At 43.5% G+C, this 20,570-nt stretch overlaps 1 protein-coding gene across 1 annotated transcript in view; it reads right to left on the bottom strand.

Annotated features, from left to right (window-relative positions):
* Positions 1 to 18,335, bottom strand: part of LOC115458266 (calmodulin-binding transcription activator 1-like) — a 38,186-nt gene extending 19,851 nt beyond the window's left edge. The window contains exons 1-2 of the mRNA XM_030188127.1: positions 17,589 to 18,335; positions 1,176 to 1,288 (exon numbers count right to left, since the gene is read on the bottom strand). Of these exons, the coding sequence (XP_030043987.1) occupies positions 1,176 to 1,288; positions 17,589 to 17,752 (277 nt within the window). The 5' untranslated portion in view covers positions 17,753 to 18,335. The remainder of the gene's footprint in view (positions 1 to 1,175; positions 1,289 to 17,588) is intronic.
* Between the last annotated feature and the right edge of the window lie 2,235 nt (positions 18,336 to 20,570).

Consider the following 20,570-nt stretch of genomic DNA (forward strand, 5'->3'; position numbering starts at 1 on the left):
CCCCCTTTCTGCCTTGCTTCTCACCACCACTGATCTCTTCTCAAATCTCTTAACTGTCATCTCCCCTCTGTGCCCCCTTCTCTGGTTCCTTGACTCCTGCTCTTCCGCTACAGCCCCTTCATTAAAAAAAAAAAAAGCTTTTCCTTGATAACTCCTCCCCACAAGCCTTCCCTCCACCTCCTCACTATCCTTTTTGAACTTTCTACCATCTGCACTCCACACAAACACCTTTGAGTGTCATCTCCTTCGCTTACTCTCCTACACCCATGGCCTCATCCTAAGCACCTGTCCTCTCCCAGCTGCAAACCCTTCCCCAGTTCTCTCCCTCCTCTCCTCATCTGATGGCCCAAGTGACCGCCTTCCTGCCCTCTGCCCCCTGAAGATCCTTTACAGAATGCCTAATGGTTAGAGCAGCGGGTTGCAGACCTGGGGAACTGGGTTTGATTCCCACTGCTGCCTGATGGTCGCAGTAGGCTAAGATTCTGGGGAACCAGGTTCAATTCCTTGTGCAGCTCCGTGTGACCCTGGGCAAGTCACTTAACCCTCCACTGAACCCAGGTACAACAGTAGTACAATGTACTACTTAGATTGTGAGCCCACTAGGGACAGACCCAGTACCTGTAAAATGAAACTGTAAACAGCTTACAGCTAAGAAGCAAAGCAGCCAGAACACATGTAACAGTGCCTAGAAATGTTTATCAGGGTTATCACCCTGCTTGCCTCATTTATTCATAGGGAGCATTAGCTAAAAAAGATGGCAGCACAGTTTCCCTCCTCTTTTTGGTGTTGCTTCAGGCACTCTCTTTCTCCGCCTTCATTCAGTTCAGAGTCACGGTGATAGCAACCATCATCTCTCTCCATGATAATTCAGGCTCTTCAAGGCAGCAAATCTCCTCTCTTGGAATGGGCAGCATGGGAGGCAAAAGCCACCTCAGAGCAGAGTTCCTTAGAAATATGGTCAGCCTGCTTTTTTTTTTTCCCCCTCAGCAGCTGCATTTTGGGTCTCTAGAGGACCACCTACAATGGTCTCAAGGACTTCGGATTAGGAATCACTGCTCTAGGTATTTGAACCTTCGCGTCCCAACACACAAATGCTGCCCACCACCACTCACTGCTTGTCAGATAATGTAACTGCCCTCCTCCCCCCGCCCCATACCACACCACACTATACTCACCAGACACCTCCGTTGTCTCCTTGTTACTCATCTTTAGGGGTCTGTACTTGCTCACTTTACATACTGGAAGAGCTGTTTCAGAACTTTGAACATTAACAAACTCAGCCAGGTAACTGCAGAGAGAAGGAAATGACAGCATCAGCACCGAGAGAAACCAGGAGTCAGTCACCACTTCTCCAGCATAGTGCTATAAGGCACCCTCAAGTCAATACTACTGACCCAGTATCCCAGCATGGTATAAGTGGGCACTCCTTCCTCTAAGCTAGATCAATGCTTCCTGAGAATGAAAGAAGCCTTACCATAGTATGAACGTCTTTGAGTCAGTTATTTTAGTGTATTATAAATATATAAAAGATTCTATAACTGTAGGTCCTAAGAGGCCAGAGCAGAAGGATACTGTAAAGGGAGCTTCTGCAGTACAAGGCTTCACAGTTATAGAATCAAAAGTGAGGCAGCCTCTGGCATCTTGTAAACCAAATATTCAATCAAAATTGATCTTTAAATAGAAACTAATAACTAAAAACCATAAAAGTAATTATTTTAAACAAAAATTAGTGGAGAAAAATGTCTCAAGTTAAAACTTTCAAAACCTTATTCAACAAGGTTGGAAGCATCTAATCATAGTTCAGATGCTTCCAACCCCTTGCTGAACGAGGTTATGAAAATTTTTGACTGAGGTATTTGTCTCCACCAATTATGATTTAAAATAATTACTTTTATGGTTATTAGAGTTTTTCTATTGTCATTGTTTAAAGAGCAATTTTGGTTGATTTTCTATTTTGATTTACTCTTTTCCCTTTGTGATGATGTAAACCCAATATTCATCCACCTGACTCAGAAAGAAACTGAACTCGATACATGCTGACATAAGGTTTGGGCCTGTTTTATACTCTTTTTCCAGCCCTCCCAAGACTAAAAACTACCTCAAGAGTCTCATCCCAAGGCTCATAATCCACCTCTGTTTGTTTATAGCCCCTGAAGTAGCCCATGTGTAGGCGAAACACAGTGTCGGGCACTGTCGACATGTTTTACATAAAACTTCTTGTTGGACTTTTCCATTTCTGTTCTGATAAGACTGCCCTCTTTTCTTGGTCAGAATGTACTATCCCGAACAAGTGGGTATTATCCCTTCCTGTCAGCAGAGTGAGGTAGAGAAACTGATCTTCAGTACAAAGGGGATGTGCTTAGAAACGCCCTATACATTTGTATGACAAACTCTGGAGGCCCCATTTGGAGTATTATGTTCAGTTTTGGAGGCCGTATCTTGCTAAAGATGTAAAAAGACTGGAAGCGGTGCAAAGAAAAGCTACAAAACTTGTATGGGATTTGCACTGCAAACCGTACAAGGACAGACTTGTCGACCTGAACATGTATACCTTGGAGGAAAGGAGAAACATGGGTGACATGATACAGACGTTCAAATATTTGAGAGGCAAACAAACCTTTTCCGGAGACGGGAAGGCAGTAGAACTAGAGAACATGAATTCAGGTTGAAGGGGGGCAGACTCAGGAGTAATGTCAGGAAGTATTTTTTCACAGAGAGGGTGGTGAATATATGGAATGCCCTCCTGCGGGAGGTGGTGGAGATGAAAACGGTAATGGAATTCAAACATGCTTGGGATAAACACAAAGGAATCCTGTTTAGTAAGAATGGATCCGCAGAATCTTAGCGAAGATTGGGTGGCAATACCAGCAATTGGGAAGCAAAACCAATGTTGGGCAGACTTCTACGGTCTGTGCTCTGAGAATGGCACAGACAAATCAAACTCGGGTATACATATAAAGTGTCACATACCATGTAAATGAGTTTATCTTGTTGGGCAGACTGGATGGACCGTAAAGGTCTTTATCTGCTGTCATTTACTATGTTACTAGGTTGTTATGTGCAGCAGGAGCTGGGAGACATAAGAACCATACGGGGCAAATCCTCAATGAACTGAGAATGCTCTGTGAGGAGCAGCGGGCAGCCTGAGCGAAGGCCCATGGACTGTTGCAATTAACATTGTTTGCATTTTTGTTTATTTTTCAAATACAATGTTCAGTTATTTCCATACAAAGGTCTCTGCCTCCACTCTCCAAAATATGTATACATTCCCTGATCTGCAAGGCTAACAACTGCTGTGGTCTAAACACTCCTAGGCGACCTTGAGGGGAGGGGGAAGGGTTTAGGGGGGTATATTGATGTTTGCTACATCTCCTGTTTTTCTTTTTATGTTTTCTTCTATATCTTGAAATTACTACTATTACCTATAAACACTTGTAGGCAAGACCTGAGGAAAGGAAAACTGTAGAACATGGGGGGGGGGGGGGGGGGGGAGGTATCCAAAGGGCCCTCAGTGGACACATTTAGAGAAGCTCCTCCTTAATGTCAAGTTCTCTACCAGAGGGCTGCCCAACTGAGAGGAATCCATCACAAGAAGGCCCAGTGGCACTTCAACCTGCCACCCCCAGGATGACACACCATATCCCAAAACCATTATACCATGCCTCCAATTGCTAGAAAAACAGGTGAGGGAATGTGTAATGAGCTGCCCCAGCCAACAATAGTGATGCAGCCCCAAAGACCTCCCCTAATGCTCAGGTTCAAAGTAAAACTACCCTTAGAAATAAGCATCCCATTGCCGAGAGAGAAAAGGAAAAGCCAGAGTGTCCTTGGGAATGGAAGGAAAGACCAGGATTTTCCCTGGTGAGGTAGGGACCGAGTTACCCTGCCGGGTAGACAGGGGCATGAGAGGGATGAAGCCCAATTCCCTGGCTAAAAAAAAGCAGTATGTCATGCCTCCTCCAAAGGAAAGCCGGTAGATGGGTTATCCCCAGAGCAGCTGAAAATGGATGAGAGTAAACTGTTGGAGGGGGGGAGGATCTCATCCAGGATACCAACAGCATGGAGATTTGGAGGAGAGAGTACCCCACTCTAGAGAATGACATGAGGACGGGAACCTGTGGTAACTGCAGGAATGGAGACGGGGGACAGAGCCAGCGGGGGACAAACTTTGTTCCCATGCCACTTTTTACGTTGAAGCCTGTTAATGAACTGGACTATTATTTATGTTTGATTGATGCAGATGACAATTTTCTTTTATTTTTTTTGAAAAATAAGCAAACATGCTGGCCACAGCTAGCAAAATTTGCATGGGGAGTCCTCCTGTACATCCTGCTACCAGCACATCTTCTAAGAAGACATCTTCTGTTGCAGGAGGGACTGTGGAAGACAGGAGAGTTAGACTGAATCCTGAGATTGTTGATGACTTCTTATTCATCCACAGATTAAAAAATCGTAACAGTACTTCTTAGGGCATATTTCTCCCCTCTAGGACATACAGAACAGGTTGTATTTTGTAGCCCTGAATATTTTAACAGAGTGGATTAGGATTCCTTGGGGTAGTAGAAGTCAGCTATTGTTGGGGTTGGAAAGGTATAGGGTGGTGGTTATTATAGTTGCTCATTGTTACTGTTTTTTATTTCTAATTTATACACAACAGTTGCACACCATATTGTTCATTTTTATACTTTAAGATTTAAATATAAAATCGTAAGTGTTCGCAGCTTCTGCAGATGAGAACAGAGCCCACGGGAACGGGCCGGAGCCTGCAGGGACGAGGTGGGGACAGAGACCGAACCCACAGGGACGAAGCGGAGATGGGGACAAATTTTTATCCCCGTGTCATTCTCTACCCCATTCTACAGAATAAATGGAACAGGAAGCTTGACAAAAAGACAAACAAAATAGTGCTAAGGGGCGGTGGGAGGTCACAGTGTGGATCTGTGAAGTAGGAGGTGCACTGCCAGCCCCACAAGACTGAAGGGGCTTACAGCAGTAAGACTGTTTTGAAGCATAACGCGAAACTGTGCACATTGTGGACATGTAAAGGCAAAGGAACTCTAGTCCAATAACTTTTGTTTGCTGAGAACTGTTGCTATGTTTTGGGTATGAATAAAGGCAGAAAACCTGGAACAGATTGTTTTTTAAAGCCTTGGATTGAACTCTAAACAGACCTGCAAGGATTATACTGTTGGGAATTACCAGGTGTGCTTGAGGAGATGGGACCTTGAGAAAGGTCATGTGGAGGGAATTTGTGCAGGATGACCCCTGCCACCCTTAACAGAGCTATTGTCAGCAGCCACGCAAGGTAAGGGGTATTGAGCGTGGAAACTGCTGGCAGAGTGGAGGCTAAGGGCTGGTGAAAGAGGGGCATTTCAGACCCAGGTGGTCGGTTGAACCCTGGGGAGAGGTTAAAGAGGCCGCGCTTGGATTTGTTTTGTTTATAGGTCTGTATTTATTTCAATGGATAGCTACCCAGTTTCAAAAGCAGCAGGAGGGCTCCCAGAAGGCGCTACAGGACATGGTGGAAGCCATAAAGGAGCAGCAGAAACCCCTGTTACAACTAGTGCAGGAGCAAATAAGAACTACGGGGAATTGTTGCAAAAAAAAAAAAAAAAATCGCCCAGACCCTCAAGTCTGGAGATCCCTGACAATGGTGATAGGACTGAACAGTTTTGGACTCTTTTTATTGGGGAAAATTTAGGAAGAGGGACGACGTAGAGGACTTTCTAGTTACTTTTGAATGCATTGCCTCAGCAGTGGGATGACCAAAGGAACAATAGGCGGAGAGGCTTGCTGGCTGTCTCACTGAGGAAGCCTTGGCAGCCTACAGGGCTTTAACCCCAGTTCAAGCTATAGCTTATGCTACAGTAAAAAACGCATTCAAGGACAAGCTGGAGCTTAATAAAGATTATTATAGAAGACTTTTCCAAGAAACTTCGAGGGGAAGAAAGGCCCTCTGCCCTGGTATAAAGGCTTAAGGACTTAGCCTATATGGCTAAAGACGGAGGGGAAAACAGTGGATAAAATAATGGAGGCTATAATATTGGAACAATTTCTAATTGCAGTCCCTTGGGATATAAAGGAGAGGCTTAAAAAGCAAGGAATACATTCAGTGGAGGAAGCCACCCAGTGTGCAGAGTTGTATCATGAGGCCCCAACTATTAAATCCAATCCCTTTGTCCCTTGAGCTACTACTGAAAAATGTAAGCAAAATCCAAATAATAATTTTTATGATTTGAAGCTGGATTTCCAGAGCAATTTCTATATCGGATAGTTACAATGCTACAGTCTCTGAGGGCACAGGTGACAGTAAACTGGATATGTATGAGGACTCTTTTGTAGAGGATCTTTGTGAGGATTCTAGGACTACTAGGGGTCTTATCACTTGCTTGTATGCTTTTCAGCGTAGGCTAATGCGTCCCTATCTTGCTCATAGGGAGCGCTGGCATTGGGAGCTAGGGGTGACTATTGATGATAATGATTGGTCCTTTTTGGAGAACGGATGGATGAGGGTGTCAATATCAGTTCCCTTTAAAGAGAGTGCAGTCCCCTCCGAAGGGACACCACCTTGTAGTGGTGGAGGGGCTTCTGTGTTTCAATGACTCAGAGGGTTATGCTGAAGGGTTACCCATATCAGACAGGCCTCTGAGGAGAAACCAGACAAAGAGTGTCCCAAACTGGGAGAGTGGTAAGCTGGCAACCTGAAGTTCGTATGCCCAACGGCCCAGCTGCCCTCTGAAGTTTCGTCTTCTTTACGTAAATTTCCTCTCTGCAATTGCAGTTCGTCTTCTTTACGTAAATTTCCTCTCTGCAATTGCAGTTACCTTAACTGAGAGGAAGGGGACAACCGGCGGTCAGCCACCGATGGCCAGCGTTTTGTTCCCTGAGCAGCAAGTGCAGGACTGCTGTGCGACGAACTGCCCACAGATGAAAGGGTTGGCGAGTCCTTTGATTAGTGCCGAAGGAGCGTTGATATTCTTGGACCTGGAAAAAACAACTCCATCACTCCCGAATTATTCAACCACCATGTCCAAAGGAGTGGAGGAGTGAGTTAGAGGCATATGCTGAAACGGAGGACATTTACAGCAGAACCCAAATCGGCGAACCACTCAAACACCTAAGAGAAATCAACTTGGAGTTTTTGGCTCCCATGGAGGTTACACTGAATACCATTTGGAAGGCGCTTCGGGACCTAACAGTGGCAGTAAATAATTTTGTTTCAGATATAATTTTATTAGAGAGTTACATGGACAATTTAACTGAACCCTTTGAGAGTGAAAAATTTATATAACAAATGATTCTACATGAGCAAGAACTGGTTATGATTTTGAAAATGATAATAGACCAGAAACTTTGAATAATAAAATGAATATTATTATAGATGACTAATATCGAGATTATTGTTTTTCCCAGTTCCGGGTATGACTCCTAAAGTTTTCCTCAGAAATATTTCCTCAATTATTACTTTAAAAGGAGTGAAGCCTGTGAAAACTGGGATTACTTTAATCAGTGGGATTTGAATTAGGGACCAAAGTATATGTATTGTTAAATAACTTCTGGTTTTTAAAAGAGAAAGAATGTAATCAGATGTATTATTTCTAACTAATATTGGACAATAAGTATGTTTTCAATTAAATGATTTGACTATACACCGTATTGGCCTTGAAGAGGCCAACCAGATGATCAATGTGGAATAATGAATTAGACGAGTAATATCTGGGGATAATCAGGTTAATACCACGTTTTTTTTTCTGTTTACTGTTTAATTCATCTCCTTGTCTTGTTTCACCCTATTTAGTGGTCTAAGAAAGAGAATAGAATTACCTGACTGAAATACTTCCTATATATTACTTTCTCTGTATTTCCAGCAAGTTGTTTTATCGCTTGTAAAAATGTAAATGGTTATAAATAAAAAATTAAAGAGAGTGCAGTCAAAAGTACTCTATAGGTGGTACTTGACTCCTGTACATTTCCACCACGTTTCCAAGTGCATCCCCATTGTGCTGGCGTGGCTGTGGTCAGTGATACTATGGGCCACATTTGGTGGTCCTGTTTTAAAGTGCAGGCCTACTGGAAAGCTATACAGCATAGATTACAAAATTGGTTTCTTAGGCTAATCAAATGATCTCTTGAATATTTCATATCTTTATAAATAATTCTCACCTCCAACATTCTGAAGCTCAGTCTGTGGCAGGGAAACAGTGAAGCCCTACACTGTTGGTAGGCTAGGCTGTCAGAGCCACTCACTCTCACTCATAGACCCACCCTCTGCCACGCCCCTTCCGGACATAATTCGCAACCCCAACGTTCTAAATGATGGTGTAGATCGGAATTTCTCTTTTTCCACCATGACTTTTGCCCCGCCCTCGCGTCGAAACGTCATGACCAAACACCATCGCTCACCCGCCCCGCCCTCGCCTGTAAACCTCATCCCCTCCCACCGACTTGCACACTCCGCCCTCCCTCCGAATTCAACAACCCCCCCCCTCCGCGTTAAGACCCCCTGGACTCCCCTTCCGCGACTCTGTCGACCCCTCCCCTTACCGCCAAAAAACGACCACCACCGCTGTTCAGTACCTGTGCTGACGAGGAACCCCAACCCCCGACAGCCGAAGTCCTGTTCTAGCCTTCCCCGTTGCTTCCTGAATGCTCTTCTGTTCAATTCCTCTGCCTGCGTCTGACGGCAGACGCACGCACAGAAACCTGAAGAGAATTTCATTCAGGAAGCAACGCCAGGCAACACGACAACAGAACTTCGGCTGACGGGGGTTCAGGTCCCCCATCAGCATAGGTACTCGACGGCGGCCGGTTTTCGCCGGGAACGGGGTGGGTTGACATCGTCGCGGAAAGGGGCGGGTCCACGGGGTCGTCACGCGGAAGGGGGGGTGTTCAATTGAACTCCTTGGGCGGGAGGGAGGAAAACCTTTCTAGCACCCGTTTCATTTGCCTCTGAAACGGGCATTATTTACTAGTCTACTAAGAAACATCCTGGTCTCACTAAGTCTCAGGCTTTGTTGACTAGGCATGCTATGTCTGTTGCGAGAGTTGTGTTAGCTGCCCACTGGAAATCTCCCACCGAGATGGTTAAACAAATTATGGTACATATGTGAAATGGAGAGACTCTGGGCTGTTCATTGTCGCACTCTGGCAAAATGGAAAGCTATATAGGAACCCTTCCTGAGGCATTGCTCTTGTTATGGAGGGAGTGGGAGGGGATGTGATGTGTGTGTGGGGGAGAGGTTGGTTTAGGTGGGAGGTTTAGTTGGTTTGCAGTGGGGTGGGGAGGTGTGGGCACTGGAACAAAAAATTCCAAAAAATGTGAGGTTATAGTTTGTAATCATAGGTGCAATGAGACTGTTTTTATATGTTCTTATATGGTGGCAGAGTTTAGGCTGAATGGTATTCTGGTTGTGTGTACTTTGTGTTGCATTTTGCATTTACTTCTACATCTACTCTGCTGTTGTATTGTCTTTTCAATGCTTAATAAAGACTTCTAAAATTTAAAAATAAATAAACAAACAAAGCTGACCTAGAGTAATACATATCCCTTCCCATTACTTTAGATGGCAGCATTAATATGATAAAAATGATTACATCTGTCAATGTGGAACTGTGTCAAAAGTCTTGCTGAAAGCCAGGTACACTACATTTAGCAGTCTCCCCCAATCCAACGCTGTAGTCACCCCATCAAAGAAACTAGACCCATCTGGCAACACTTACCTCAGGTATTTATTTTTATTTAAAACCATTTATGTTCCACCAAGTTCAGTCAATAGACTGTCCAAGAAAGAGAGCAAAACTATAACACTTATATAACATTAAACAAAAAAAAAAGTCACTTAAAAATAATAGTAGCAGAGCTGAGGATGGCTTAAAGGCCACCAAATAACTATTCAAATACCAGGCTTTCAGATATTTATTAAAGATCATACACACTTAAATTATTTCAAAGGTGTCTAGAGAGATTGATGTTGAAGAAAGAAAAAATGAGTAACCCCAAAAAAGTGCCATTGCTTTTCACTTATAGATGAGTCGATCACTCTGAACACCTCTGAGATCATTTTAAAGTGGCCTTGATTCCAATGATCTTTGCTGGTCTTGCCAAAAATCAACATGGTATTCTTCCTCATCTCATATTTGAATGCATCAATCTACACACCTTCTGAGATGTATATGGAACACAATACTAGATATTTTAAAATATAAAGAAGCACTATTCCTAAAACATGTCATTTGGAAATTCTTGCTCACTCTCTATGATGAAGGGAAAGCCTTATTTGATTTTTTTTTTTATTTCTATTGCTTTAAAGGATAATTCAAATTTATCAGTATGCATGTGGTAGAACTGGGTTATATTGTTGAAACTATGAAAACAAATCAGCAAGCAAATCCCCACTTCACATTCAAATGGAAGCAACGAGATGCCTCTTCTGTTAATGAATCCACAATCAATAACATTTGCTACATTTTGTTCTTGTGCTGAAATACACTCGTTAAATGTTCTTACATATCATTGCTCAAATGTTAAAAGCATTTGTTATATTTGTTATGTATCCTTTTATATATATATACACACACATTTACAGATCGTAACAGAGCTTTTATCGTGATAGCTTGCTGTTTTATGTGGCAATTTGAATCAACTGATGTATCTGTTTATTATTTATTTCTGTGGAAAGATGTTGCGACAGCAGTTCTGGAACACACTACCACGCAACCTGAAAGCGATCTACGAACAAACCACCTTCCGCAAATTATTGAAGACCCATCTTTTTGAGAAAATTTACGGAAAGAACTAAAACACATAAAGCCCACACTCATTGTTCAGTCATGCATCAATACAGCCACTCCTGTATTCTCATCCCCCAAAATCATACCACACTCATACCTTTACTCACAGAAAATGTATACCAAGTGTGTTCCTGTTATTATATATTGCCCCTTTTTGTCTCCCTTGCTTCCTTCCAATGTTTCTGTGCTTTTTCCATGATTATACTCCTTATCGATACTTTAACTTTGACTCAAACGACTCATCACAATGTAATCCATAACCAAGTTGTAACAAATTGTATTTCCATGATTCATAATGTATTGTAAGCCACACTGAGCCCGCAAAAAGGTGGGAAAATGTGGGATACAAATGCAATAAATAAATATACAGATACCTAGACTCCTGAATCAGGCATATTGTTGCCGAAACACGGGACCATGTCGAGTCCACAGTATCTGTGCTTTGACAGATAAAGACATATTTATCTACCTCTGGAGTCCAATGAATGGTTTGTGGACCTGCGTCCCTTCCCTATTTCTTTGGACAGTACTTTCTCCATAGAGTTCCTTCTTTGTTTATCACGTTGCTACTGGCACTACATTCGGATTAGTTTTCAACCTCCACTCCCTGAATCATGTGTTGCCCAAACTTCATGTAGTGCCAAAAGAAAACAGAACAGCACTTCCAGACACTGCCAACAAGCCTGTGCAGCACGAATTCTCAACCCAGTCCTCGGAACACACCCAGCCAATCAGATTTTCAGGATATCTGAAAATGCATGAGAGCTTTGCATGCATATTCATTATGGATACCCTGAAAACCTGACTGGCAAAGTATGTCTCAAGGCCTGAACTGAGAACCAATGCTGTGGACTGCAGCAATATAGAAGATCAACTGAGGGGGGGGGGGGTCCAGCTTGAAGGAAGTGGAAACCACTACTACTTAACATTTCTAGAGCGCTACTAGGGTTACGCAGCGCTGTACAAATTAACGAATAAGGACGGTCCCTGCTCAGAAGAGCTTACACTCTAAAAGACGAAATGTCAAGTTGGGGTAGATGAGATTTCCTGAGAAGGGATGAAGTGATTAGGTGCCGAAGGCGACATTGAAGAGGTAGGCTTTGAGCAATGATTTGAAGATGGGTAGGGAGGGGGCCCGGCGTATGGGCTCAGGGAGTTTGTTCCAAGCATGGGGTGAGGCGAGGCAGAAAGGGCGAAGCCTAGAGTTGGCGGTGGTGGAGAAGGGTACTGAAAGGAGGGATTTGTCTTGAGAGCGGAGGTTACAGGTAGGGACGTAAGGGGAGATGAGGGTAGAGAGGTAAGGAGGGGCTGCAGATCGAGTGCATTTGTAGGTGAGTAGGAGAAGCTTGAACTGTATTCGGTATCTGATCGGAAGCCAGTGAAGTGACTTGAGGAGAGGGGTGATATGAGTATATCGGTTAAGGCGGAAGATAAGACGTGCGGCAGAGTTCTGAATGGACTGAAGGGGGGACAGATGGCTAAGTGGGAGGCCGGTGAGGAGTAGGTTGCAGTAGTCAAGGCGAGAGGTAATGAGAGAGTGGATGAGAGTTCGGGTGGTGTGCTCGGAGAGGAAGGGGCGAATTTTGCTAATGTTATAGAGGAAGAAGCGACAGGTCTTGGCTATCTGCTGGATATGCGCAGAGAAGGAGAGGGAGGAGTCGAAGATGACACCGAGGTTGCGGGCAGATGAGACGGGGACGATGAGGGTGTTATCAACTGAGATAGAGAGTGAAGGGAGAGGAGAAGTGGGTTTGGGTGGGAAAACAATAAGTTCAGATTTACCAGATGGTAAACCTGATTGCTAGGGACTGAATGGGGATGGGGTCAGAGACTAGCAGGACTATTCAAATCTAGACTAAAAGCACACCTTTTTTAAGCCTGCTTTTCACTCATAACCCCCTATGCACCTTTTCAGTACCCACATTTGTTTTAAATAATTCCCCAAATAAATAATTCCCTAATCCCTTATTTGTCCAGTTTGTCTTGAATAGATTGTAAACTTTGTCAAGCGAAGCAAGGACTCTCTCTTATTTGTTTTGTGTACAGTACTAGGTATATCAAGTACTGCCATAGAAATTAGCAGAAATGTGCTAGGGAACAGGGATTAGAGAATGTGTGTGGGGAGATGGGCATAGGGAAAGAAGAAAATATGCAGGTGGGTAGACTATTTATTTATTATTATTATTTATTACATTTGTACCCTGCGCTTTCCCACACATGGCAGGCTCAATGCGGCTTACATAGTAACAATATAAAGAATTACAAAGTCGTAAGAAGAATATACAGTTTGTGGTAAACGCAAAACTAATGGGGTTAACGGAAAGTAAGTTAAACAAAGGAGGAATAGGGTTCAGAAGGAAATGAGCGTTGGGAGGTAGGCGTAGAAGGATGGAAAGGAATGGATATGGGGTAGCAAAAAGGATAATGGGGAACATGGTCAAAATATAACTATTGTCAATAATAATAATTAGTTACATAAATTATTCAGAATGTGCCCGAGCAGCCAGGCTGTTATCAGAAAGGGAACTTCTCAGGACAGGACCCCCTCACACCCACCCAGTGTATTGTCCACTTTGTCCAGTAACAATCCTGGCTCTTACACTGCAGATTTTTTGGCAATATGGATCCTGCTAGAAAAATAGTAAAGATCACTGCTGTAACCCTATCGTTCATTACTCTGAGATCAGCCGAACCAATTTGTAATTGCCAATCTGCTACTTACTTTCACTTTTGTGAAGAGGAGCCACGTTCTTCTATTTCCAGTATACCAGAACCACTCAACTCCGAAGAAGCACTGAGAAGGTTTGACAGCACTGCTGCCACAAGCCAGGTCAGATTAACACTACATTGGGCCCTAGGCAAACATATTTGTGGGGCCTCCCCTCCCGGTGTGGTGGCAGTAATACTTTGTGAGTGAGCAGGTGGACCGGAGTGGTTCAATGGTTAGAGCTGCCAAGATACCCAGTTCCAGAAGGGAGATTCTGAGCTAGTCCTGGATTTTTAATAACCCTATCCTGGTACATTATGAGATGTGAAGCACTGATTTCACTTGGTACCATCAGGGACTACAAATAGCATACTGAATTAGGATAGAAGTTCAAACACTGGACTAGCCAAAAAGTCTCTCTCCTGGAACTGGGCAACTTGGCAGTAAGCCAAGAACCAAAGCAGTTGGGCAAGTCATTTTCACCTACATTGCCTCTGGTACAAACCAGAGGTGCCTAGGGACAATGTGTCTGAGGTATATATTTACCAAGTTTTACATGTGAAAAAGCTTCACAAAAAATGGAAGCTTATGAAAAGCTACAGACAGAGAGAGGCAAGTATTAGGAATTTGCCCAATTCCCCAGACTGAAAACTTCCTTTCTTTCTTTCTTTCATTTAGTATGCGCACAGGTACATTTCTAGCAGCGAACTTTCAAAGGGAAGATTTTCAAAAGGAAGCTCAGACCACATTTAAAAAAAAATACAATTGCATGCACTCTTTCAGGCAGTGTTCCCGCTTCTACACCGCCATGCACAGTTCTTACATTTGCTCTGGTTCATTTCCCTCAGCTTCTTATCTGTTCCCTTCTCCACTACTGCCAACTCCAGACTTCGCGCCTTCTGTCTCGCTGCACCCTACGCCTGGAATAAACTTCCTGAGCCCCTACGTCTTGCCCCATCTTTGGCCACCTTTAAATCTAGACTGAAAGCCCACCTCTTTAACATTGCTTTTGACTCGTAACCACTCGCCTCCACCTACCCTCCTCTCTTCCTTCCCGTTCACATTAATTGATTTGATTTGCTTACTTTATTTATTTTTCTGTCTATTAGATTGTAAGCTCTTTGAGCAGGGACTGTCTTTCTTCTATGTTTGTGCAGCGCTGCGTACACCTTGTTGCGCTATAGAAATGCTAAATAGTAGTAGTAGCAGATCCTTCAAACTTTATCCCATTCTTCTTAAATTCCTACTCCCTTTTCAACAATCCCATTCCCCCACAAACACTCACTGGTTCCACAACTCTTCATTAGCCCCTCAGCCTCCACCTACTCCACGGTTCTTGAAACAGCCCCACCGTCCCGCGACTAGAATCCTCCTCATTGACTGGATCCTACCACAGTCTCTGAACTGGAAGAGGAAGGACTGGAGAGATACAGAGGGCTAAATCTTGAAAAATATCCAGGAACTTTTGCTGTCATTGAGTGGAGGAGTAGCCCTATGGTTATTGCAGTGGCCTGAGAACCAGGGGAACCAGGTTCCATTTCCATTGCAGCTCCTTGTGACTCTGGCTAAGTCACTTAACCCTCCATTGCCTCAGGTACAAAATAAGTACCTGTATATAATATGTAAACCGTTTTGATTGTAACCACAGAAAGACAATATAAGGTATATCAAATCCCAACCACTTCCTCTTAATTTACAAATTTGTAGAATCTTGAAAAAATCCAGAACATTCAATAGTGCCCACTAAACTTCTGCACCCTAGGCACATGCCTAGTTTGTCTATGTCCAGAACTTACCTTAATACACTTGAAATGTACCCTGCCCAACCCCACTGCTTTTTCTTCTCCTCATGAGCACAGACTTAAAAAAAAATTTAATTGAGGTCTACCTTACTTTTATATTTATTTGTATTAGTTTTCGGCAGTCCTGCTCCCAGTTCTTCCTCAGTGAATATCAAATGTTTATTACCTTTTTTTTCCTTATTAGCCTCTATACTGTGTCCCCCTTCACCTTTTCTTCTATCACATACACAACTCCAAAAATGTATTTCTTAGAAAACCAAGCAGCTTTTTTGTCTTAACTTTATTTATATTCCTAAAAGTTTTGTCCACTGCTGTTCTACTTATTCTAAATATTTCCATTCATCTAATGGCTTCTTGAGGTATTCCATCTTAAATTAGTTTTCCTGAAGCCCGAGACCCTCACCTTTGGAAGAACCACATAAATATCAGGTTTACACAACACTTATCACGCAAAATAGATATAAATATACGTCACAGTTGACTGTTTTGAAAACACTTATACAGCCCAAATGTGGTGTGCATCTGCCTGGCAGCACTGTTTTTACATATACAGCACATAAGGTTGCAAAGAAGTAGATTCATATTGAATAGTTCCTCCCTCTCATTTGTGCTTTGAGAAAACAGTTTGAAGTTATTAAATTGGATTTTGAGGTCACAAAAGGCCAGTATAGCTTCCCTAGTGAGTGCAATTCATTTTTACAGCTTCTGAAAATACGGTAGTGATGCCAGTACCCAAGAAAACGCAATGCATGAGAGGAAAATAAAGGACAGAAGATTAAACGTGCACTATGAGGAAACAAATCACAGAACTACTGCAATCAACTTTGAGAGACCTTGCAGCAGAAGCATCCTGGAGAGGCAGATGGGGAACCAAGGTGTATTTCTATCTCCAAGATGGATCACTAGCACAAAACGAGATACTGTATACATCAACCATCAGAACAGAAGCAGAATCAATGTGACGTCATCATCACATATGAACTCACCCTTAAACCAAGTCAAAGTCCTGCAAAATGAAGGCTTAAAGCCTAGCAAGTCAAAATGGGGGGGGGGGGGGGGGGGGGGGAGGAGAACCAGAACTAAGACCTATCTCTTTAATAAGGCATACCACAAAGATCAACCAATGTGAACATACACAACTCCTCCACATATATTCAGCATTGTCTTATAATATCTGATTGTTATATTACTTTCACGTTTCTTCTTTATCATTTTACCAATGATCTTTCTGTAACACTACATGTCTATTTTCTAATGTCATTCCACTATTCATGATGTATTGCCACATTGAGCCTGCAAAGAGGTGGGAAAACATGGGATACAAATGCAATAAATAAATAAGACGAAAATCTGCAGCAACACTGCACCCCTTGCTCCACATCTTGCACAGAGAATCAACAGGCCCGATCTCATCAGTTAAATATTGCCATAACCCTCAAAGACCCTCCCCTCTAACTCATTTCAGACTCTTAACGGAGCATTTACCATTCTTCAGACCCTCCTCCATTTGTATTTATTTGTGACATTTATATCCCAAACAAGTTTGAGTTCAATATGGCTTACAATAAACAGTACACGATACATAAAGAATAATGCACGCTCTCCCCATCCTCTGAGGAATACACGCATTTCTCCCCCTCCTCCTCTTCTTACAAACCCGGTCCAGAAAGCTCCTCTCTCTCATCTTCTATATCTGCCTTCCTCACATCCTCCCCCGCCAGATCTCTCTTCCAGCATCTTTCTCGCCTCAGTTTTTTTTTTCTCCCACCTACCTCATAGCTATTCCCAGACCTCCCTTCTCTCCCTCCCCTCTTTAGCTCAGTCCTATTCCCTACCCTAAAGCTACCAAAAAAAAAATCACACGCATTCAGCTACTCTCCAAACGGCGAGCAAGCACCCCTCCTCACACGCATTCGGCCACCAGACACCCCCCCCCCCCCTTCCCATGGTCTAGCCCGTCTCCTCCATATCCGCGATCAGACAGCATCAAACCGACACCTAAGGCTACCCACCTACAAAGCCGCAGCTTTCCTTCTCCGGTACATTAAGCCGTCTCTTATGACACAACTTCTCTCTCTCTCCCTCAGGCTGCGTCCAGCCCTCCTCTGACGCTACTTCCTGTTTCCGGCAAGGAAGGCGGGACGCTGGTCGCTGGAAACCTGTGGGGGCCTGACGTGGGCGATCTCTCAAAGACGAGCTGGAAGCAGAGAGCGGCACGGGAATGGGGGGTTTGCGGGGATGGAAGGAGTTCCCGTGGGTGTTTACCAGCCTGTCTGACCGACACCTACCTACCCAGGGCTCTCCGAGACGTACAAGTACCGCTGCTGCCTCCTGCCTTCAATAATTCCGCGCAGCCGCACTTACTCTCTGCTTGGGCTGACGCAGCAAGGCTCACTCTGACACAAGGAGGTTTAATGAAACGGTATGACGTCAAAAGGGTGAAGCCGACCATCCCTCTGTAGCCGCCATATTGGTCAGAACAAAACAAAGCTGCTGCTGTTGCACCCACGTTCTCTTTCTTTGTTATTTTATATCAGTTATACTTAAATGCTGGCTTCTGCAGTATACGGATGTACACAGAGGAAGCAAGTATCAGAACGGATCGTAATCAGTGTGTCCGTTCGAGGGGCTGGTTTGTCATCTTTGCTGTGTTGGTTCATCTATAGGGACATCCTATTATGCATTTGGGTATCGGGGCTCAGATTTTTTCACCTAATAAAGGGTAACCAAAACATGCCTCGTTTTCTGAGAATCAGGCGCTCAACATTCACAGTTTTTACTTTTAACTACAAAGGTTGAAACCTGGGAGCATTTAAAATCTTTTTTTTCCCTGTGCCTAGATCAAAAGTGAAATATGATATGTGGAAACATGCTCCTTTTGTTTTGTGGAATGCAGTAGTATATTATAAAAATGCACTTGAAATTTTTTATTACTACTATTTAAAAGGTTTTGACTAATGAGGAACGTGCTGTCTTCATGCAGAAGTCCACAGTCTGTCTAAATGTGCCAGTTTTGTTGAATATATTTATTTCTACTTAAGGTCTGTTTGGATGTAAATGTAAGTAGCACACTATTAGCTGCCAAGTTAATTATTTTCCGTGGAAAATAAATCTCTTTGCTGCTTGCTATGTGAATATTCCATCACTGTTTCATTATTCCTGCCAAGTACTACATACTTTAATGGTTTTAATTTGTTTATCCAGACCTTACATGCACAAAGGTATTGCTTTTTAAACCCAAAAGGGAAACCTAAGGGTGGTTCAACAATTAGATTTAAACTGTGTCGTTCTGACTTTGTTTTGGACAGCTTTGTGTCCTAATGATCTTTACATCTGCTGTATGGAATTTTGGAAGATGGAAAACAGGAAATAAATAAATTTTGAATGTACTCTGTTGAAGTTGTTTACTTTTGCAATGTGTGTATGGATGCCTGTACTGGTGTGTGCGTGTAATAATGTTTGAATAATTGTGTATACTTATGGTTGTGATTTATGAGCATGCGGCATTATTAAAGGGCAGACTTTTAAATACCTGGTTGGGTATAAATGCTAATCTCAAAATTGTTAAATGTTTCAGGCATATCCATCAGCTTGCTCCCATGATGTTGTTATAGTTCAGAAAGAAGTTTTCAGTTTTGGCACAGTATAAGTTAACCACGAAAACCAATGGACTGCATTTTAGCCCATTTAGTTATGTTTCAACAGATGAGAGATCTGCATGAAACCAAATATTCTTACTATTTTGACTTATAAAATCAATTGGCCCTGAAATATGCTCAAAAACAGAAAAATCCATTTGTGTGTCTAAAACAAACCTCTAAAAAAAGATGATGTGAAGATGTGATTCCATGTGCCCCAATGAAAGGAGAGCTTAATTTTACTTCCATTTAATTTCAATATATTCCATCTTAATAACTCCAGGGTTTCCAAGGCAGATTACAACAACAGTTAAGTTGAACCCTACAAGAAAAGGGATATCCTCACTAAGATTTGGCCATGTATTACTGTATTGTATAGAACAGTGTAGAAAAATGAACTTATTCCTCAGCGACCCTCCAGACCGGTCAAGACGCGTGGGTTATGTCCTCCTACCAGCAGAGGGAGACTGAGAAAACACTAAGCTTTTGAAGCCTGTATATATAACCTGTGCAGAACCTCCACTAGCCAGTATTTTCTCAGTCTCAGCAGAGGTAGCAGTTGACAGCCTGTGCAGTCTCCAATAGTCTGGTGAGGTAGTTTGTCATTGGGTCGTAGGATTTTTTCCTTCCAAACTTTATTCTGTTGCAGTACCCTGTACGTGTGTGTGTAAAAAAAAAAAAAAAAAAAAAAGTGCTTTGGGGCCCTGGGTCTGGTGGGGCCCAGTTTTTCCCCCTGGGGTGTTACACCTATGTTTGGGTCCCTCCCCCTGTGCTGCTCTCTATTTCTGTTTGCTTGGCAGCTTTGTGCCTCGGCTGCTTTCTCAGTATTGTAGCCTTGAGTGCCTTACAATTTCCAGATGCCAGAATTAGAGTACTGTGCCTTTAAGGTCAGTTATTCTATTTCGTTTTGCTTGGCAGCTTTGTGCCTCGGCTGCTTTCTCAGTATTGTAGCCTTGAGTGCCTTACAATTTCCAGCTGCCAGAGTTGGAGTACTGTGCCTTTAAGGGCATTTATTTCTTTATTTTCAGCGGACCGAACGGGGGTTTTGATTCCTTGCTGGAACGAGAGAGCAGCGCTTTCTCCAGTGCTTTTGCAGTGTGAGTGAGTTTTTGGTTTGGCGCGTTTGCGGAACAGCTTTTCCCTTCCCTCGTGGTTTATGGCGGCCCAGCTCCTCCGATGTCGCGCGTGCTCGTGGCGAGGGGTAGAGGCGCCAGGTGCTCAGTGTAGCTTTGCGGTGCACCTATAAAGGTAGCTGCGGCACCCCCCGACTTGACCGCGGAGGGATCGATGGTGTCGGGAGTCTCCGGGTCAGCGGGAGCGTAGGCAGGGCCGCTGTCAGCGGGAACAGTTTCGGCGGGAACAGCCGCCATCTTGAGTCTGACGCGGCCCGTGGAGCCGGCTGGTTTTGGGCCTGCGGCCTCCGTTTTTGGCACAAAAGGGCCTAATGACGGTCCAGGAATGGTGGGCTTTCCTCCAGATTTTGTCTGGATGCGGTATCAGGCCTGGAGATCGGGACCCCCCCTCCCCCCCCCAATTGGAAGAGGGGGCTATTTCCGTCTTGGCTGAGAGACCACGGTTAGAGTGGTCAGAGGACAGGCAATGTTTTTTCTCCTGTAGCTGCAGAAGCTGCGC

Source organism: Microcaecilia unicolor, chromosome 14 (genome assembly GCF_901765095.1).
Source record: "Microcaecilia unicolor chromosome 14, aMicUni1.1, whole genome shotgun sequence".
Classification (NCBI taxonomy): domain Eukaryota; kingdom Metazoa; phylum Chordata; class Amphibia; order Gymnophiona; family Siphonopidae; genus Microcaecilia; species Microcaecilia unicolor.